Here is a 16977-nt window from a genome sequence, read left to right as displayed (position 1 = left end):
TTTTCATTGTTCATAATCCTTGCAATTTCCATCAAATCTGAGCCATCAAACTCCAAGGCTAGACAATTGAATCCACATGCAGAAAGCATGCACCCAGCCTGGTGTTCAGGCTTAAATGGAACTAGGGAGCTTTCAAACACACTGTGGTGTTGGCATAAATTTGCACACTTCAAAGATGCAGCAAACAGCACATGTCAAGTACATGGTTCACACTGCATCTCACGAATATGATTCTTTATAACCGTCAAATCCTGGGCAAGTACAATTCCTCTTTTAGATACAAGCCTCCAGTTCAAAAATAAAAGGTGTCCCATTCGCAATGCCTAAAAATCTTTCAAGATTTTGGAGGAGAGGTTGGAGATGGAACAATATGTCACAAGGATGGCAGGTGGAGAGAAGAATTGTCATAGATAGGCTTTTAGGGAGAGATGACAGCAAATTTGAAGGAGAGGACATTGTTAATAATATCAGCTAACAAGCAACTTTGGAGCCAGCAAGGGGAGTCGGATGGTCAGCAGTTTAGTGCGGTAGGGTTCAGGGAGGAGGTGGGTCTCAGACAAGATGAGTTTGGAGAGGATATGAAGGGAGACAGGTGAGAAACTTGAGAAAAATGTGTTCAGGACAAGAGAAAGGGGAACTTTGAGAGGAATTTTGGCCAAGTGGGTGAGGGAAAGGGAGAGAAGCGACTGATGGGATGATCTCAATTTTAGTGTAAAAGTCGTTCACAATGTCATTCCATTATTGTTGGCGAGGAGGGGAGAGTGGTTTAATATGGTGGTTTGCAGTGGAGCCAAGAAAACAGGTGTTATCTCAGCTTTTCAGGATAATCCTTGAATAGTGGTCACTAGTGGTAGATTAGAGCAGGATTTTAATTGTGTTTTATGTGGTACAAACAGATCTGGCGGTGATTGGTTTAACCAATTGTCTACCATATCACTTCAAGTCTGTGACCCCTGCACTTAGAGGAGCAGAGATGAGGGCATTACCAGGAGAATAGCCAGGTTGGGAGCATAATTGTTTTAATGGGGAATAAGTCATCAACGGTGAAGGTGAGGGTATGGTTAAACACATTGGTAGCTGCAGAAATGTGATAAATGGAGAGCATAGAGCGAGGATCTGAAAGTGCAGTTGCAAGTGAACTGGGAGAGTCCCCCACCCAGGAACAGGAACAGAAGGAAGTAGGATTGGGAGAGGGTAGATGGAAGGGGATGTGGTTGAGAGCAACACAAGCACAAAATGAGAGCTTGCTGGATCCGTCATTAAACAATGAGAATAGCGAGGCCATGTAAGGTGACAAAGTCGAGGGTGACCATGGCAGTGGACTGGGGAGTTTATTTGGAAGGATATATTAAGGTGGGGCTCAAGGACAGTGAGCATGATGGGTTCATGTAGAGTTTTAAATCACAGAGGGTGCGAGGTTTCTTGGTGCAGCGACTGAAGGAGGAAAACAGCAACAATATCCAAATTAGAACATTTTGCTGGCACTTCGGTGGGAAATTGAGAATGAGGTTTTTAAGTGAAAAGTTAGAGAGATGGAACATATGGAGAAGCTCAAAGGAAGGGAAAGTGCTAGAGGAGTAAGGGGACAGACCAAGGTGTATCATGGTGACAAAACCAAAATACTGTGAATGCAGGAAATCTGAAAAACAACCCAGAAAATGCTGGAAAAACCCAGCAGGTCTGGCAGCATTTATGGCGAGAGAAACAGAGTTAACATTTTGAGTCTAATACGACTCCTCAGAGCATTTGACTCAAAATGTTAACTCAATGGATACTCCCCGCAAAAACAGACAGGGATATGTAACTCTGTAATACAATATCAGAGAGATATAGTCAGTCCTCTACATAAATCACCATTATAGATATACTTGCCACTTAAATAAGAAATCCACATTTATAACAGGCCCCCAAACACTAGTGGTCACAAAAAACCTGGATCTTTAGTGTCCTCTTTACCCAATACCTTTAAACAAAAGTTTAATCGTTCCCTCTCAACCATATCACAGGCTAGATTATTAGGACATTGCTGTTCTCCTCATGCTAAATATACTTTGCATCTTACTGAGAAAGAACAATTTTAAGTCATATTTCTTGGGAATTAGCCTGTGTCCAAATAAACTTTTGTCCTTCGAGGCTCTTATTTGCTACTTAAGTGTATAATTTTACCTAATCAGTCTAGCCTTTGTATAAATCCATGTTAATGAAAGGACCATGTTCTACTAATTAGGCAAAATGTGGAAATATCTGCAAAATTATATTTTCACTTGAAGGTCACTGATTTTGTTTTTTAGCCCATGACTGGAAAGCACGGTGAAGAATTTGAAAAAAAAAATTTCAATTCAGTGTGGTCAATCCACCTACCCTGCATATCTTTTGGTTGTGGAGGTGAGACCCACGCAGACATAGGGAGTGTGTGCAAACTTCACATGGACAGTGGACCAGGGCTGATCCCGGGTCCTCGGCGCCATGAGGCAGCAGTGCTAACCACTGTGCCGCCCCACTGTGAAGAAATTAGGTAACCATCTCAATACTGGGGCACGAGGCTAATTTAAAAAAAATCTTCCTCGTATCAAATTGTTCGCCGCCTGTCATCAATAACAGTGGCGGCATTTTTGCAGGAGGCAGATGTCCCACCACCAAAACTGAAAGTGCGAGGTGAGCCCGCATTGACCGTCGATGGGAACTAGTGGGTGATCAATTAATTGGTGCCACAGGGTCCACCATCCAAATAAGGAAGATGGCCTGTCTTCCAAGATCTTCTGTTGCAGAAGGCCAGTGCTCAATAGTGTCATTGCCAGTGGTAGTCATTTCTGAGGTTACAGCTGCAGGCAAAGTGTGCCTCAAGAGCTGGGTGCTTTTGAAGAGGATTGATTGACGTTGCAGAATGCTAAGGATAGGCAGACTGGCTATCGGGGGATTTGTCAAGTGTTAATGGTGGTGCTGCCACCACGGGGAAGGTCAATGCCACTTGAGTGGCCCTCTATGGACAATGAGTGCCCAGAAGAGGCCCTTCCCACTCAGAGACTGCTGGGAATGAGGTGGGAAGTGGCCCTTAATTGGACACTTAAATGGCTCAATTGGGCTCCTGGCCAATTTTCTATCTTTTCTGTGACCAGCAAAATTGTATAGCAGTGGAAGCCATCAGACAACCAACTAACTCCACCCCCCCCTTTTGTGAGCCTTCCCATTTCCCAGCCCATCGGCAAAAGGCTGGCAAAGTTCTGGCCAATGTCTCCAAACCTCTTACACTATATATATTACATAATAAAGGCAGAAAATGCTGGTATTACTCAGCAAGTCTGGTGGCATCTGTGGAAAGAGAAATGCAGTTAACCTTTCAGGCCTGTGACCTTTCATTTTGCTATTGTACTCCAAATAATCTTAGTATTATTGAATTTCCTTAAAACAACAATTAATTTTAAGGTGAAAATATTTAGTAATGTTATATTGCTAACCTCGTCAGGCAGATTGTCTATTCTGTACAGGTTGGGATGAATCGTAAGCATCAGATGAACTAACGGCTGTGTCTTCATCTCACACATGGCAAACACCCGTTCATCCAATCGAGTACTGGTGCCAGTTCTGAATGCTTGCTGTAAAGCAAGGATTGAACAAAATATTGTGTTGTGCAAATTAATAATTACCATGAATTCCAACTCAGAAAAATTTACAATCTGGTAAAGTGACAGTGCGCAAACAGCTTGCAGGTTCCTTATTCCTTATTGTTGGCCAACACTGAGTTAGCTTGATACACTGAACCCGGCACCCAACATGGGAGTTGAAGAGAGCGGGAGTACAAGAGGGTAGATCCTTAAGGAGACCCTACTTCAAACTTTTTTAAGAGAATGCTGGAGCCATTATGTAACATGCATCCAAGGGAACCATTATGGTAATGATAAATACCCCATAGCACCTCATAATATTTAAAGTCATCATTAATGGCTTGACATCCTGCAACCATGTTGATAGAACAATTATGCACTGTAATAGTTTCAAACATTAATCATGCCATTCTTCCTGTTGTATAGAAAAATTGTATTGTCCATCCAAACATATTATGAATATGTTCCTGCTTTATAAATGCATCAGTCATTATGGAAGGAGTGATGGTCATTACTTTTTAAATATACCTGTTTCAGAAGAGCCAGAATATAAAGAGCAAACAGCCTGAGAGAGTTTGGAGCCACTAACACAGATCGCTGGAGGTTAGAAACGGTGGAACGATACGCAGATAAGGAATCCACCACAGCATTTACCAAGGCATCTCTGGCATCAGATAGACTTGAGGAAACAGATCGATCAACAGCTGAGGAGCAAACGATAATTTACAGATTAAGACACAAAACAATTACTGATGCTACACAGCTGTCAATGGCATCCAATATCTTTAGATGCTTAAAGGGGAATGAACAGATGTGATGTCACTGTGAAAAGTACACAAGACCTAAAATAAAAGTCTCAGCATTGTCAAAGCGTTGATCGCACTAAATAACTGGCAAAGATTGCTTTTATAATTTAAAAAAAAAAAAAAAAGAGGTGGAAATACTTTGCACAGAAATTAACCTTCTTTTTCATCTTTGGAACACTTTGAAGGAAGGTCATTAAATTTATATTATTACAGTGAAAACGTACACCTGCCTCAGCTCATTTGCTGCTGAAAGGTTCATCCATAGCCCTGTTACCACAAGACTTGACTATTCCAAATCTCTGCTAGGCAACCATGCATCCGCAGTAGACGAGCGTTCATCTGAAACTCTGCTGCCCCAAGACCCATTCACCTACAGCCCTGTACTCACTCCCTGCATTGACTCCTGGTCCAGCAATGTCTTGATTTTAAAATCCTAATCCTTATTTTAAAATCCTTCACGGCCTTGCCCCATCCTATCTCTGTAATCACTTCCAGCCCCACAATCTTCTGAAGTGTCTGGACTTCTCTAATTCTGACGTCTCAAGTTTCCCCGACCTTTTTCACTCCACCATTGGTTGCTGTGCCTTAGATGGCTCCAAGCTCTGGAATTCCCTCCCTAAACCTCATCACGCTCTACCCTACTCTGCTCCTCATTTCTGAAAGCCTCTTTCTTTTGGTCACTCGTCCTAATATCCTACGTGGTTTGGTGTCACATTTTGTCAATGAGGTTCCTGTGAAGCATCTCAAAATGTTTTACTCTGCTAAAAATGCCATGCAAATGCAGATTGTAGTCATCAACAAATGTCTCAATGATGCATATGGCCATTCAGGTTTCCCACAGGATATATTGCGTCTTAGGATATTGGGCGGCACGGTAGCATAATGGATCGCACGGTTGCTTCACAGCGCCAGGGTCCCACTTTCGATTCCCGGCTTGGGTCACTGTCTGTGTGGATTCTGCACGCTCTCCCTATGTCTGCGTGGGTTTCCTCTTTTTCCTCGGAGTACTCCAGTTTCCTCCCACAAGTCCCGAAAGACGTGCTTGTTAGGTGAATTGGACATTCTAAATTCAGGGGCGAATTCAGACCATGTTACGTTGGTGGAAATCGACAGCCTTTGTGATGGCACAAATTCTACCTTGAAGAAGCTCAAATCTAGTGGAAAACCCACTTACAATAACTGCGCATCAACAGACCGGAGTTTAAAGCAGTGTTCCTGGCCCCATTGTAAAGGGTGGGTGCACAACAGGCAGCTTCCAAAAATGGAGAAGTCACCAGTATAAAATTACCAACTAGGGTAGAACTTGCTCCCCAGCTGACAGCATGGACATTTAATGCTTTTGTTGAATAATTTGCACATATCAGGAAGTAGTAGATGTTCTCAACAGAAATAGAGTCCAGCTTTGTGTAAAGATCTTCTACTTGGCGCAGTGAAGCAGGTTATGAGGAATCAAACACTGTGGGAAAAGTTGAGATTTTTTTGGCTGAGATAACTATCTGAGATAACAGATAGTAGCCAAATGTCTGGAGTTTCCTTAATAATCACATGAACAAGCATTTTGTTGACACTACTCGAGCCCAGTCTGACCCGAAGGTAGAGGTCATCAGAACTTTTATAGGATCCTCCCATTGGAGAGTGAATGAACTTGGAAGAATGTCAGACTTCCAAACTAGTCTGTGGTCTTATTCTTTGAAAGAAGCCCACCCTTCCATACCAAAATTGCCAACACAGCATCCTTGAAGTGTTCCAAAGCACCAGCACCCATGTTCACAATCTGTAAAGAGAAGACCTTGTGTTCTGGTGTCTTCATTCATTACCTGGGTTTTCCCCATCATATTACAATAGAACAGCCACTTACCCATAGTTGCAAGAAGGCAAGTAATAGCCTGCACATCTGCTCCTGCATAAACATCAGCTACAGATTTCACAACCGGTAAACACAAAGTGTGCACTCGAATCCGACGTTCGCCTGCACAACGAAACAAAAATTAAAGTCGATAATTTTGAAACTCGCTTTTCACAATGAAGTTTTAGAAAATAGAATAAAAAGCTTAGGAAATGGAAGTCAGTAGTCTAAGTTATCATAAAAATTACAGTGCAGAAGGAGGCCATTCGGCCCATCGAGTCTGCACCGGCCCTTGGAAAGAGCACCCTACTTAAGCCCACATCTCCACCTAATCCCTCTAACCCAGTAAACCCACATAACCTTTTGGACACTAAGGGGCAATCTAGCATGGCCAATCCACCTGACCAGCACATCGTTGGACTTTGGGAGGAAACCGGAGGAAACCCACGCAGACACGGGGAGAACGTGCAGACTCCGCACAGTGACCCAAGCAAGGAATCGAACCTGGGACCCTGGAGCTGTGAAGCAACAGTGCTAACCACTGTGCTACCGTTCAGCCCTCATTTGTACCCATGTATCTTGGATTAATTGATAATGTTAGACCAAACACTAACGGTCCTGTATTCTACAATAGAACAAAGCATACAGGGCGGGATTCTCCCAGCCCTGCGCCGGACCAAAGAATCCCTGCAACCGTGCCACACCACCCTGACGACGGCTTGTTTGGCGCAGCGCTGGTCACGGGCCGCTCTACGCGGCCAGGGTGCTGATTCTCCGGCCCGGATGGGCCGAGCGGCTGCTCTGAAGTGGCAGAGTCCCGTCGGTGCCGTCCACACCTGGTCGCAGCCGGCGGGAACTCTGTGCGTAGGGTCGGGGGGCAGCCTGTGGGGAGGGGGGCTCCGACCCCGGGGGTGCCTCCGATGGAGCCTGGCCCGCGATCGGGGCCCACTGATCGGCGGGCTGGCCTCTCGTTCCCCGGACCTATTTTCTTATGCACCGGCCCCATAACTCCCGCGCCATGTTGTGTCGGGCCCGGCACGTTGAGGGAGGCCACCGCGCATGCGTGAGTTGGCGCGACGCACAGTTCACGCCGGAACGGGAGGCTGGAGCGGCGTGAACCGCTCCAGCGTCGTGCTGGCTCCCTATAGGGGTCAAAATCGGTACTCCCAGAGGCCCGTTTCCAATGGCGTGAACACTCTGCCGCCCAATGGGAGAATCCCGCCCACAAAATTTACATCTGGTTATGAATGCTAAAGATGGATTTTATAATACTAATCTTTATTATTGTCACAATCTGAGAAATAATTTATTTTATAAGTCAGCAGCACTGCGATACATGGATCAAACGCAATTCGGTATGAGTGAAGGTATTTTTTTTTTCTGGTGCAGTAATATTTTTTAAAATTCTGGTTTAACATACAGGCAGCCTCTATGTCTGCAAAATATGCAATTAAGATGTTGTAAAAAGTGATACCATTATCCAGCCCAACCATGTAAATTGTTACCTATACAAGGCCTAATGGATTTTCGTTATGATTTCTGGAGATTCCCTGGGGAGAAGATAATTTTAGACATAGTGTTAAACCTTAGGTAAGCAAGTCAGGGTATCAGAGTGGGATAAAGATGAAGATGTAGCAGGCAGTTTAGCTGGTAGTCAACTAAGGGTTTTAAGTTGAGCAGCAGCTTTTGCGAAAGGTTTTCAAGGTTAAGCAGTGGTCTGACACAGAAGGATCTGCAGGCTGTGTTCCTGAAAGGATCTCTCTCTCTTCCAGCAGTCTTTTAATTGAGGCATACAAGATGATAAGAGGATTGGATAGGGTGGACAGTGAGAGCCTTTTTCCTCGGATGGTGATGTCTAGCACGAGGGGACATAGCTTTAAATTGAGGGGAGATAGATATAGGACAGATGTCAGAGGTAGGTTCTTTACTCGGAGTGTAGTAAGGGCATGGAATGCCCTGCCTGCAACAGTAGTGGACTCACCAACACTAAGGGCATTCAAATGGTCATTGGATAGACATATGGATGATAAGGAATAGTGTAGATGGGCTTTAGAGTGGTTTCACAGGTCGGTGCAACTTCGAGGGCCGAAGGGCCTGTACTGCGCTGTAATGTTCTATGTTCTAAGAAATCTCTGCCCAGAGGACAGCATGTGTTTGCTAACTGCATATGCAAGTGGTTTTTGACCTGTAATGGATTTTGCTTGATTGGAGATAAAGATGATATCAGTTAGGAGTTAGTGTTCCCTTTGACTGTTGACACTTGTTTAACTGTTAATTGATATCTATTTTAATTCTGTCATTAATTCGGTGTTAATAAAGTATACCGCACCCCTATTTGTCACTGGTATCACTCCTGGAGTGAAGTATTCTTTCCTCACAGTTTTACAAACTAAAGGAGTGTTTAGGGTTTTTGTCTGGAATCCTGACAGATATCGGGATCTGGTCTGGGATTTTAGCAGATGCAATACTCTAGCTGAGGCCAAACTAGTGATATGTACAAGGTCTACATAGCTTCCTTGTTCTTGCACTCTATGCCCCTATCAATAAAGCCCAGGATACTGCATACTTCATACACCACGCTCTCAACCTGTTCTGGCATCATCAATGATTTATGCACATAAATGCCCAGGTTCCTCTGCTCCTTCACCCACTTTGGAGTTGTACCCACATTTTTTTTTATTGACTCTCCTTGTTGGTCCTTCCAAACGAATCCCTTTACATTCTGTCACATTGAACTTCAACTCTGACTTGTCTGCCCATTCTACAACTGTTTTGCAGTTCGATACCTCCTCCTCACAGTTCACAATGCTTCCATGTTTCATATTATCGTCAACTTTTAAAAGTTGCCCTGTACACCAAGACCTGGGTCATTACTGTCTATCAGAACTCCTCAGCCAGCTCAATCACTGGTGACAACCAAATCATCTTTGGTGATAAACATTGAAGTCCACCATCTACAAGATGCACTGCAGGAACTCACCAAGCTCCTTAGGCAGCACCTCCCAAACCCATGGCTGCTATCATCTAGAAGGACAATGGTAGCAGACACATGGAAACGCCACCACCTGGAGGTTTCCCTCCAAGTCACTCATTATCCTGACTTGGAAATATATCACCGTTCCTTCACTGTCGCTGGGATAAAATCCCTAGAACTCCCTCCCTAACAGTACTGTGGGTGTAACTACACCACATGCACTGCAGCTGTTCAAGGCAGCTCACCACCACCTTTTCAAAAGCAATTGGGGATGGGCAATAAATGTTGGTCGAGCCAGCGATGCCCACACCCTGTAAATGATTTTTTTTTTTTTAAACTCAAGTATATTCTGTGCCCTTTATATTATCAGTGCAACCTCCAAGCTGCATTCAATATGGGGTACTGAATCATCAACTGAGGCAAGGGTTATCAGGAGCAGATTTGCTTGCCCACTTGACTGGGAACCATGAGACGTTCTGGGGACTGGTGTCAATGTTCCGAACCCCATGTTCTCTGATTAGACCAGCTCTCCGGATTACTAGTGCAGTAACATAACCATTACACCACCATAAATTGTAAAGGGAAAAGAGGCGGTCAGCCAGACACTAAGGGTTGACCACAGGGTGACAAATAGTGTGTAGTGTTTTCTTTAAGTCATTAAAAAAAAATCTTCATGTACAGAAAATATTCCTTTAGTGGCATGTTATCTGGCTAGGTAAGGTGACATCAATGTCAATCTTGGTATTTGGGTAGGTGTTGTTAATTGTAGAGCGGAAAAACTGGACATAGTTACCAAAGCAAATACTTAATAAAAGTATCTATAATTTTAGTTAGACATAACACATTTTCCACCAAGTCTTGTACAAGTTTCATTGTTGGAAAAGCTTTAGAATGAAACCAATATGTGAAATTAAAAACTCTGGTTTAGTTTTCTTGAGCTACATCAACTAATGGGAACCTATGTACTTAATTTTTAAGTTATAAGACATTGACCTACCTTTGCTTGAAGTGTAAAGCAAAGCAGCCTGAAAACATACAATGGATGTGTCGACCAGATTTTCCTCAATAGACATTTGCACCGTAAATCCGGAATCAGGGTTTATATTAGCAAGGGATAACAGATCAGTGGAACGCACAAAGAAGTTTCCATGGAAAGTATGAATGGAAAGACCTGCAAATGAGAAATCATTACTATCAGGGCACTATTATGCTTCCACTTATACTTGAGGTGTAACAATCTTTTCTTTTTGTAACTTTAGGTTCTTTCAAATGCACTATAAATGGAGTTTGCTGTATATGGGAATTTGGATTAATCATCATTGTACTATACTTGTATAATGCTGAAATATCTTAAAGGCTGTTCACACTATTAATGCCTTTTAAGTACACGGACTTAATATGTTAACAAACATATTATGCATAGATAAACACAATCACTTGCGGCCTTAAATAATTGCCTGAATAACTTTCAATTCTGCTAAGTGGACGTTTATTTCTGTAAAACTATTTATTCTTCGCTGCTAATCTTTCTCACACTCTTTAGACCCTCCAGGTCTCCGGGGAATAGAAAGTGAAATTGTTGACACTACCAAGTGATGAAAAGTTTCTAATTGTAAAGCACCTATTACATCTTTTGGAAAAGCCTCAAAGCAAAAATACTTTAAAAGTGCAGTAGTCGATGTGTAGAGAAAGGCAGCGGCCACTTTAACCATATTAAGATCCCACAGGCAGCAATGATATGACTAATTAGCTAGTTTATTTTTGGTGGTACTGCTTGAAGAAGCAACTTTGGCAAGAACACTGGAAGAATTTCATGACTTTTGTTAAATAGTGAAATAGAATTTTACACACAAAATATTAAAAGAGATGCAGCCTTCATTTAACACTTTATCCAGAAGCAAAATCTCTGACAATGCAATGTTGCCTCAGTATTACACAAGCATATCAGCCTTGATTAAATGAGGCTGGAATTGGCAATCTTCTGACTTAGAAACAAAGAGTGAGCTGACAGACTTAATATAACATTGGTCATGAAACTATTCTGCTACAAGAATCTATCAGCTGGATTTCAGCCCTAAATGTCTGCTAATGAATTTCAGATTAAAGGGACAAATCTGCTTTAATGGCCTTTTATTTCATTGCTCTGTAATTATCCACCGGAAGGTGAACGACGAGGTCTGACAGACTGGAGCTCAGAATTATTTTACCCTCTTCCCTGTGGTTCAGCATCTTCACTTCCGCCTGGGGAAACTCCAGGTCGTAATGATCATTCCAATGAGATCTGGTGCCAAGAGGCTATATCAGTTGGAAGCACTCTTGCCTGCGTCAAAGGTTGAGAGTTCAAGACCCACTCCAGAGATTTGAGAGCACAAAATCTGACAGACATTAGTGCAGGACTGAGGGAGTGCTGCACTGTCAGAAATTCTGTCTATTGAACTCTGGACACATTTATTCTTTTTTACCCGTAACAAAAAAGAAAAGAAAAGTAACAGAACAAGACATAAACATATCAATCGAACATAATACAGAACTTGTACATTGGGTTCCTCCCGCACATATTGACTTTCCCATAGGTTTATGTTTTTCCTTTCTCAAGTGCCCCGAGGAAAAACCCCTTTCCCCCCCCCTCCCTCCCTGGGTTGCTGCTGCTGCTGACCGACCTCCATCTAACGCTCCGCGAGATAGTCTAGGAACGGTTGCCACCGCCTGAAGAACCCCTGCGCAGACCCTCTCAAGGCAAACTTTATCCTCTCCAGCTTGATGAACCCTGCCATGTCATTTATCCAGGCTTCCACACTGGGGGGCTTTGCGTCTTCCCACAATAGCAAGATCCTCTGCCGGGCTAACAGGGACGCAAAGGCCAGGATACCGGCCTCTTTCACCTCCTGCACTCCCGGCTCGTCCGTCACTCCAAATAGTGCCAGCCCCCAACTTGGCTTGACCTGGACTTTCACCACCTTAGACATAGTCCTCGCAACACCCCTCCAGAACCCATCCAGTGCCGGGCACGACCAGAACATATGGGCGTGATTCGCCGGGCTTCCTGAGCACCTCCCACATCAGTCCTCCATCCCAAAGAACCTGCTCAGCCTCGCCCCTGTCATATGCGCTCTGTGAATAACCTTAAACTGTATCAGGCTAAGCCTGGCACATGAGGAAGAGGAATTAACTCTACTTAGGGCATCAGCCCACAGACCCTCTTCAATCTCCTCCTCCCCCAACTCCTCCTCCCAATTGCCCTTCAGCTCCTCTACCAAAGACTCCTCCTCTTCTTTCATCTCCTGATATATCGCCGACACCTTGCCCTCTCCGACCCATACACCCGAAATCACCCTGTCCTGAATCCCCTGTGCCAGGAGCAACGGGAATTCCCTCACCTGCCGCCTCACAAACGCCCTCACTTGCATGTACCTGAAAGCGTTTCCCGGGGGTAGCCCAAACGTCTCCTCCAGCGCCCCTAGGCTCGCAAACGTCCCATCGATGAACAGGTCCCCCATTCTTCTAATCCCTGCCCGATGCCAGCTTTGAACCCCCCTGTCCATCCTCCCCGGGACAAACCGATGGTTATCTCTGATCGGGGACCACACCGAGGCTCCCATCGCACCCCTGTGTCGTCTCCACTGCCCCCAGATCTTTAGCATTGCCGCCACCACCGGACACGTGGTGTACCTTGTCGGCGAGAGCGGCAGCGGTGCCGTCACCAGCGCCCCCAGGCTCGTTCCTTTGCAGGACATCATCTCCAACCTCTTCCATGCCGCCCCCTCTCCCTCCATCACCCACTTACGGATAATCGCCACGTTGGTTGCCCAATAGTAGCCACCCTGATTCGGCAACGCCAGCCCTCCTCTGTCCCTACTACGCTCCAGAAACCCCCTCCTTACCCTCGGGGTTTTGTTTGCCCACACAAAACCCATGATGCTTCTGCCTACCCTCTAAAAAAGGCCTTGGTGATCATAATAAGGCACTGGAACACAAAAAGAAACCTCGGGGGGGACCATCATTTTAATCGACTGTACCCTGCCCGCTAGCGAGAGTGGTAACATATCCCATCGTTTGAAGTCCTCCTCCATCTGCTCCACCAGCTGCGTCAAATTAAGTTTGTGCAGGGCCCCCCAACTCCTAGCTACTTGGATCCCCAAGTACCGAAAGCTCCTTTCCGCCCTCCTCAACAGTAGGTCGTCTATCCCTCTTCCCTGGTCCCCTGAATGCACCACGAAGAGCTCCTTTTTCCTTACATTGAGCTTATAGCCCGAGAAGTCCCCAAACTCCCTTAGGATCTGCATGACCTCCACCATCCCCTCCACTGGATCCGCCACATACAGCAACAGGTCGTCTGCATACAGCGACACTCGATGCTCCTCTCCCCCTCGGACCACCCCCCTCCATTTCCTGGACTCCCTTAATGCCATGGCCAAAGGCTCAATTGTTAATGCAAACAACGGGGGGGGGGGAAGGAGACGACGACGACACAGGGGGCACCCCTGCCTCGTCCCTCGATACAGCCGAAAATACTCCGACCTCTGCCGATTCGTAACCACACTCGCCACTGGGGCTCTATATAGGAGCTTAACCCAACTGATAAACCCCTCCCCAAACCCAAACCTCCGCAACACTTCCCAGATATACTCCCACTCTACTTGGTCAAAGGCCTCCTCCGTGTCCATAGCTGCCACTATCTCCGCCTCTCCCTCCACCGATGGCATCATAATCACGTTTAGGAGCCTCTGCACATTGGTGTTTAGCTGCCTGCCCTTTACAAATCCTGTCTGGTCCTCGTGAATCACCCCCGGAACACAGTCCTCAATCCTCGTTGCCAGCAACTTAGCATCCACATTAAGGAGCGAAATCGGCCTATACGACCCACATTGCAGTGGGTCCTTATCCCGTTTCAGGATCAAAGAGATCATCGCCCCGGACATTGTCGGGGGCAGGGTCCCCCCCTCCCTTGCCTCATTGAAAGTCCTCATCAGCAACGGGGCTAACAGGTCCGCATACTTCCTGTAAAACGCAACCGGGAACCCATCTGGTCCCGGGGCCTTCCCCGCCTGCATGCTCCCCAGTCCTTTAATCAGCTCCTCCAACCCAATTGGCGCCCCCAAACCAGCCACCTCCTGCTCCTTCACCTTCGGGAACCTCAGTTGGTCCAGAAATAGTCGCATCCTCTCTTCCCCCGCTGAGGGCTGAGATCTGTACAGCTCCTCATAAAAGGCCTTAAATGCCTCATTTACTTTCACCGCACTCCGCACCGTAGTTCCCCTGCCATCCTTGACTCCACCCATCTCCCTCGCTGCCATCCTCTTACGGAGTTGATGTGCCAGCATCCGGCGCGCCTTCTCCCCATACCCGTACGTCGTCCCTGTGCTTTCCTCCACTGTGCCTCTGCCTTCCCTGTGGTCAACAGGTCGAATTCCGTCTGGCGACTTCGCCTCTCCCCAAGTAGTCCCTCTTCAGGGGCCTCTGCATATCTCCTGTCCACCCTTAAAAACTCCCCCACTAATCTCTCCCTTTATCTGCCCTCTCTCTTCTCCCTGTGAGCCCTGATGGAGATTAACTCTCCCCTGACCACTGCCTTCAGCGCCTCCCATACTACCCCCACCTGCACCTCCCAGTTGTCGTTGGCCTCCAAATACCTTTCAATGCACCCCGTACCCTCCCGCACACCTCCTCATCTGCCAGTAATCCCACATCCAGACGCCACAGCGGGCGTTGGTCCCTCTCCTCTTCCAACTCCAGTTCCACCCAGTGCGGGGCGTGGTCTGAGATGGCTATGGCCGAATACTCCGTTCCCTCCACTTCAGCGCCCTGCTCAGAACAAAAAGATCTATCCGGGAGTAGGCTTTGTGTACGTGGGAGAAAAAAAGAGAATTCCCTGGCCAGGGGCCTGGCAAATCTCCACGGATCCACTCCCCACCCCCCCCCCCCATCTGGTCCATAAACCCCCTAAGCACCTTGGCCGCAGCCAGCCTCTTCCCCGTCCTAGATCTGGAACGATCTAATGCTGGGTCCAACACAGTGTTAAAATCCCCCCCCCCCCATTATCAAGCTTCCTACCTCCAGGTCCGAAATGTGCCCCAACATACGCTTCATAAAACCTGCATCGTCCCAGTTCGGGGTGTATACGTTTACCAATACCACCCACGCCCCCTGCAGCCTACCGCTCACCATCACGTATCGACCTCCATTGTCCACCACTATATTCTTGGCCTCAAACGACATCCACTTCCCCACCAGTATTGCCACCCCTCTATTCTTCGCATCCAGCCCCGAATGGAATACCTGTCCTACCCATCCTTTTCTTAACCTGACCTGGTCTGCCACCTTCAAATGTGTCTCCTGAAGCATGACCACGTCTGCCTTCAGTCCCTTTAAGTGCGCGAACACTTGGGCCCTCTTAACCGGCCCATTCAGGCCCCTCACATGCCACGTTATCAGCCGGATTGGGGGGCTCCCCTCCTCCCCCCGCCGACAAGCCATCTCCTGTTCTAGGCCAGTCCCGTGCCCGCGCCACCCGCACCCTCCAGTCCCCCAGATGGGGGACCCCCGCCCCGACCACCTCTTCTGTTTTCAGTTCCCCCTTGGCCAATGCAGCAGCAACTCTATTTCCGCGCCCCCCCCCCCCCCCCCGCTCGATCCATATCTAGCTCTTTTGCTCCCTCCATAACACTCCCGTAAGTCAGCTGACACCTTCTGACCCCCCCCCCCCCCCCGTGGAAATCCCCCCTCCTCCTCCTCCCCAGCAATCGGTGTGCGCTCCTCTATCACCCCCCCCCCCCCCCCCCCCCGGTCCTTCCCTAACGCGGGAAAAAGCCCGCGCTTTCCTGAGTGGACACATTTATTCTCATATACAAAGCCACATGAATGCATTTGAGATGAAAGCACTGGCACCTCCTGAATTATTCCATTGTTCAAACCAAATATCTAAGTAATGTCTGCATTACTCGATCCATGCAGGTGGAAAGGCAAGTTGTGAAAGGGATACAAACAGTTTGCAAAGAGATATTGAGACGTTAAGTGGGCAAAAGGTTGGCAAGAAGTTAATGTGAGAAAATGTGAAGTTGTTTATTTTGGAAGGGAGAACAAAAGAAGAATATTATTTAAATGGAAGGAAACTGCCATTTAAGTTGCAACACAAAGGGACTTGGGGGTACTTGTACACAAACAAGCACACAGGTACAGCAGATAATCAAGCTGGCACTTATTTCAAGACGGTTGGAGTATAATAGGGAGGTCTTGCTGCAACTGTACAACGTAGTGGTGAGACCATGTCTGGAGTACTGTGAGCAGTTTTGGTCCCCTTATTGAAGGGAAGATATTATTTCATTGCAGGCGGTTCAGAAAAGGTTCACAAGGATGATCCCCGGCATGGCGGGATTGTCTTATGCGCAAAGGTTAAGCAGGTGGGACTACTCATTGGAATTTTAAAAAATGTGGCAACCTCATTGAAGCGTATAGGATTCTTAAGGGGTTTAACAGGGTAAATGTTGAGAGGGTGTTTCCTCTAAAGGGAGAGTCTAGGACCAGAGGGCATCGCCTCAGAATGAAGGGACCAATTTAGGACTGAGATGAGGAGGAATTTCTTCCCGCAGAGGGTTGCGAGTCTTTGAAACTCCTTGTCAGAGAGAGCTGTGGGGGCAGAGTCCTTGTGCATAGTTAAGGCTGAGATAGAATTTAGATTAGTAAAGGGTTACGGGAAAAGGGCAGGAGAGTGGACGTGAGGAATGACGGAACAGCCATGATCCTATTGAATGG

At 46.5% G+C, this 16977-nt stretch overlaps 1 protein-coding gene across 5 annotated transcripts in view; it reads right to left on the bottom strand.

Annotated features, from left to right (window-relative positions):
- Nucleotides 1-16977, bottom strand: part of LOC140408582 (protein transport protein Sec24B-like) — a 148466-nt gene that overhangs the window by 31498 nt on the left and 99991 nt on the right. For all 5 annotated transcript variants that reach the window (XM_072495992.1, XM_072495996.1, XM_072495995.1 and 2 more), the window contains 4 exons: nucleotides 10226-10399; nucleotides 6267-6377; nucleotides 4131-4306; nucleotides 3456-3593 (listed from right to left, as the gene is read on the bottom strand). In XM_072495992.1, coding sequence (XP_072352093.1) covers nucleotides 3456-3593; nucleotides 4131-4306; nucleotides 6267-6377; nucleotides 10226-10399 — 599 coding nt within the window. The remainder of the gene's footprint in view (nucleotides 1-3455; nucleotides 3594-4130; nucleotides 4307-6266; nucleotides 6378-10225; nucleotides 10400-16977) is intronic.

This window comes from Scyliorhinus torazame, chromosome 3 (assembly GCF_047496885.1).
Source record: "Scyliorhinus torazame isolate Kashiwa2021f chromosome 3, sScyTor2.1, whole genome shotgun sequence".
Classification (NCBI taxonomy): Eukaryota; Metazoa; Chordata; class Chondrichthyes; order Carcharhiniformes; family Scyliorhinidae; genus Scyliorhinus; species Scyliorhinus torazame.
Note: the sequence above shows the minus strand (reverse complement) of the source record. Positions and strands in the feature narration are given on the sequence as shown.